The sequence below is a fragment of the Sinocyclocheilus anshuiensis genome, unplaced genomic scaffold (genome assembly GCF_001515605.1).
Source record: "Sinocyclocheilus anshuiensis isolate Anshui unplaced genomic scaffold, SAMN03320099.WGS_v1.1 scaffold1215, whole genome shotgun sequence".
Taxonomy (NCBI): domain Eukaryota; kingdom Metazoa; phylum Chordata; class Actinopteri; order Cypriniformes; family Cyprinidae; genus Sinocyclocheilus; species Sinocyclocheilus anshuiensis.
Genome location: NW_015540933.1, coordinates 166,978 through 170,914, shown reverse-complemented (window position 1 = coordinate 170,914; position 3,937 = coordinate 166,978). Strand labels below are relative to the sequence as shown.

Here is a 3,937-nt window from a genome sequence, read left to right as displayed (position 1 = left end):
ATATATATATATATATATACTGTGTATATATATATATATATATATATAGGTTGTATTATTATTACGCTTTAGTAATTGTTTAAAATGTACAATTTACATTTAAAATGTTCTACATTGTTACCTGATTGTAACCATAGTACAATGTTGTGAAATTTTGGGGAAGGAAAATAAAAAACATTTTATTCTTTCTGGAAATACATAACATTCATTTTTTTTAGCAATGTTTGCATCTGGTTTAATATCTTTACCCTGGTACATCCTGTCTTGCTATTTGGCTTTTCCTCAGATGACTTTATTTCATTTACTTATACATTTCTCTGAATTTTATTGGCTACTTTATCAAAGGAACTAGCTGTTGTTAGCCCTCAGCCTTCTGTGGAATAGCCAGTACCGGAGTCTTTTGCCTACCTCCAGATTACATCAGCATTTAATTAAGTCCAAATGTCCACAGAATTCCACTCTCTGATGTGAGACAGATCGTTAATCAGAGTGTCTTGACTTGCCTCCTACAGCACTAGGTCTAGACATGTTAGGCAGCAGTCAGAAAATGCTGCACTTCCACTGATTTTCCACGTTTTTTTTTATTTTTGAACGAAATGTCGAAACGAAATGTCATATCTGCACCCCCAACTGCTACACCTCACTGCTAGATTGCAAAAGAAACTTCTCGAGTATAGTCCATTTCGTGGCAAAAATGGACTATATGATAGAAAAGCTTTAAAAGAAATGTTCTCAGGCATATCGATCTTATGTCTATCATAAAGTTCTCATGAATACTGCACTACAACATATCTTCCAGTCTCACTGATCTTTGAAGGTGATATCGTCCATTTCTTGTAATAACTTGCTGAGTGTATTCAATAGAACAATTTTCATCTTTGAAGGCAAAAATGTTTATATTTAAACATTTTATCTGTGTGTTCACTGGAATGTATTGTTTTCTCTCCCTAGATTTGTGCAGTGTGTTTGGAGGAATTCAAGCAGAAAGATGAGTTGGGAATCTGCCCGTGTAAACATGCCTTTCACAGAAAGTGAGTACCCTGGCATATGTTGTTTTCTAAAAAGAGGGACATTTCTGCACCGCTAGCAGCACCAAACAATTTTTTTGTTTGTTTGAGCGACCCAGCTGGGCCAAAAATAACACTGGAGTTTGAGGTTGGACCACCTGTTTGATGAACAGTGGCAGATACGTAGTGCTGGCCGCTTAAAAAACTGATTGTTTTAGAAATCCCGATTGTGCTAGTGGCATAGATTACATAAAGTGCACATTTAAAACCTTAAATTAAATGCAAATTTGCAGTGTAGCATGGGTTCTTCTGCCATTGATCTAGTTGAAATGTGTCTGACTCACCCATCTTCTTCACCACTTTTTTTTTTTAAACATTTGCACTGGGCTGTATGTCAGAGTAAATGCCAAAGTAAATGTCAGAGCAATGCTTGGACACTTATCAGAGGGGTGGGGAACATTTAAACATTTCAACATTGTAGTTTGCTTCTATTTGAATCCAGCCAATCTTTATAGCTTAAATGGGTCACTGAAGTGAAGTCATATATTAAATGGTAAACTGGTAATATGATAGTATTTTTTTATTTTTTTTTTTTTTTGTTATTTTAGAATCAATGCAGTATGGCCATAATGTGTGCTATAAAATTAGGCCCCAAATAAACTACATGAAAATATAATATAATGTGACACTAAATCACTCGATACATATCATTTGCATGTCACGCTCTATGATATATGAGCTGCAGGACATGCCCATGAAAATCCCCCTAAAATTCCTCTGTCACTTTCATCACATGATCCTTTAGAGGATTTAAAATGATACTTAAATGAAATAGATTTGAACCATTAATAAAGGACAGAAAACCTGTCAGTGAAATAAAAATATTAAAACTGTGAATATAAATGATTATTAAAATTATAAAATAATCATTAAAATGACTAATTGGATAAATTATTATTATTATTATTGTTGTTGTTGTTGTTGTTGTTTGGATGCATATTGATTATAATGGGCTTATACAGAGAGGTTTTTCTCAATTATCAATTGTGAAATAAAAATGTTATTAAAACTGTAAACATAAATAAGTATTTAAATTATAAAATAATTATAAAAAAATGATTAAATGAATCAAATATGATTGTTGTTTGGATGAATATTGATTAATGGACTGTTATTGAAATACAGAGAGGTTTTTCTCAATTAGCATGAGTCAATTGTGAAATAAAAATATTATTAAAACTGTAAATATAAATAATGATTGAAATTATAAAATAATTATAAAAATTATGAAATGGATAAAACATTATTGTTATTAATACTATTATTGTTGTTGTTGTTTGGATGCATATTGATTATAATGAGTTGTTATTGAAATACAGGGAAGTTTAAGAGTTTTTTTTTATGAGTATGATTAAATTGTGAAATAAAAATATTAAAACTATAAATATAAATAATTAAAAAATGATAAAATTCCTAAAAAGAACCCTCATTGCTCCTACATCCCAACTGTGCAAGTGGTTAAATAGGGACTTCTGTATCATAGATCTGTTTGTGTTCCTGATGGGACCAACACGGCCTAAAATAGAACGGTGCTTACAGTGAATAATTCATCAGTGCAGAAATAGCAACATCTCACTCAGACTAACCCGAGATTCAGTCTCACGTTCCACATGGGCTTCCTGCAAGGAGAAGACACACAACCAGCCCCGAGACATCACATGAGATCACTTTAGACTAGCTATCAGGAGCATTATTGGTAGTTTGGGTTAGCGGAGTCTCTTTGTAGTGGGATACTCTACTGTGATCTGGGCAATTTTTGGCAGATTATTATCAAGTTGGCCTTTCATCTTCTAAACCCTCTTTGTATCTGTCTCAGGTGCCTTATTAAATGGCTGGAGGTGAGGAAGGTTTGCCCGCTGTGCAACATGCCCGTCTTGCAGCTGGCGCAGCAGCAGAGCATGTCCGAATCTGTGCCCCCATCGCAGCAGCCTCTGCCCGGAGTGGAGAACCTGGTGTAGCCCCCTCCTGTTTCTCCTAAAAATCTGACCACCACTACCTTCACACTCCCTCCTGTACAGGTACACGCACGTATCCAAGGACAGAGCGCAGGATTTGTGCCCGGAGCCACGGTGACCTGTGACCTGCATATGTTCATGTTCTGCCTTTGTGGCTTTACAAAGGATTTTTTTTTTTCCAAATTACAATATTAGATGATTTACTCAATCTATCTTATTTGGGTTTAGCTTTTTTTTTTTCCTGTGGGATAATGAAGAAGAATTGAGTTTACTTGGCCAAGCCATGATTAAAGTAACTGTTCCACACAAAGCACTTTTTTGAGGACACCAGTGAGAGGCAAATAAAAGACAAAGCCTAAAAAAATTACATTAAAAATACATTAAAAAACAGAAACTACTTTTTTTAACTAAAGTTTTTTTTAACAAGCACTTTACACAAAACTCAAACCTAGTTGCTTGTGATAGTAGCAAGATCTTGTTTTATATTTTATGATTTCAAACTTTTTTAGAGCCACAGATCAAACCATTGGTTTTATTTTCATTAGAGAGGGTTAAGTTTATACTGTATATTAAAGGGATAGCAGCTCTCCAGTGTGTATATGTTTGCTTTTGTGAGTGTTTATGTATTGACGGTCAGTAGAATGGATGTATCAATAGATACGGTTCGCAGCGACTTTTAGCTGGTGGCCAAAACAAATGTGAATGCAGAGTTTGTCTTATTAAGGCCAGGATGTGACCCAGCAGTATTTGATCTGTGGACGTCTTTATATTTGAAATGCTTTTTCCAACTGAGGGCTGTGTTAAATACATACACACACACACACACGTCAGTACATTTGAGTTCAAGGCCGTATTCGATGAGAATTTGAACATAACCTATATATATATATATATATATATATATATATATATATG

General features: G+C 34.2%; 1 protein-coding gene across 2 annotated transcripts in view; it reads left to right on the top strand.

Annotated features, from left to right (window-relative positions):
* The window catches only part of LOC107689472 (RING finger protein 24), a 33,965-nt gene extending 30,035 nt beyond the window's left edge, over positions 1-3,930 (top strand). For both annotated transcript variants that reach the window (XM_016487468.1, XM_016487469.1), the window contains 2 exons: positions 952-1,031; positions 2,884-3,930. In XM_016487468.1, coding sequence (XP_016342954.1) covers positions 952-1,031; positions 2,884-3,025 — 222 coding nt within the window. In that variant the 3' untranslated portion in view covers positions 3,026-3,930. The remainder of the gene's footprint in view (positions 1-951; positions 1,032-2,883) is intronic.
* The last annotated feature ends 7 nt before the right edge of the window (positions 3,931-3,937 follow it).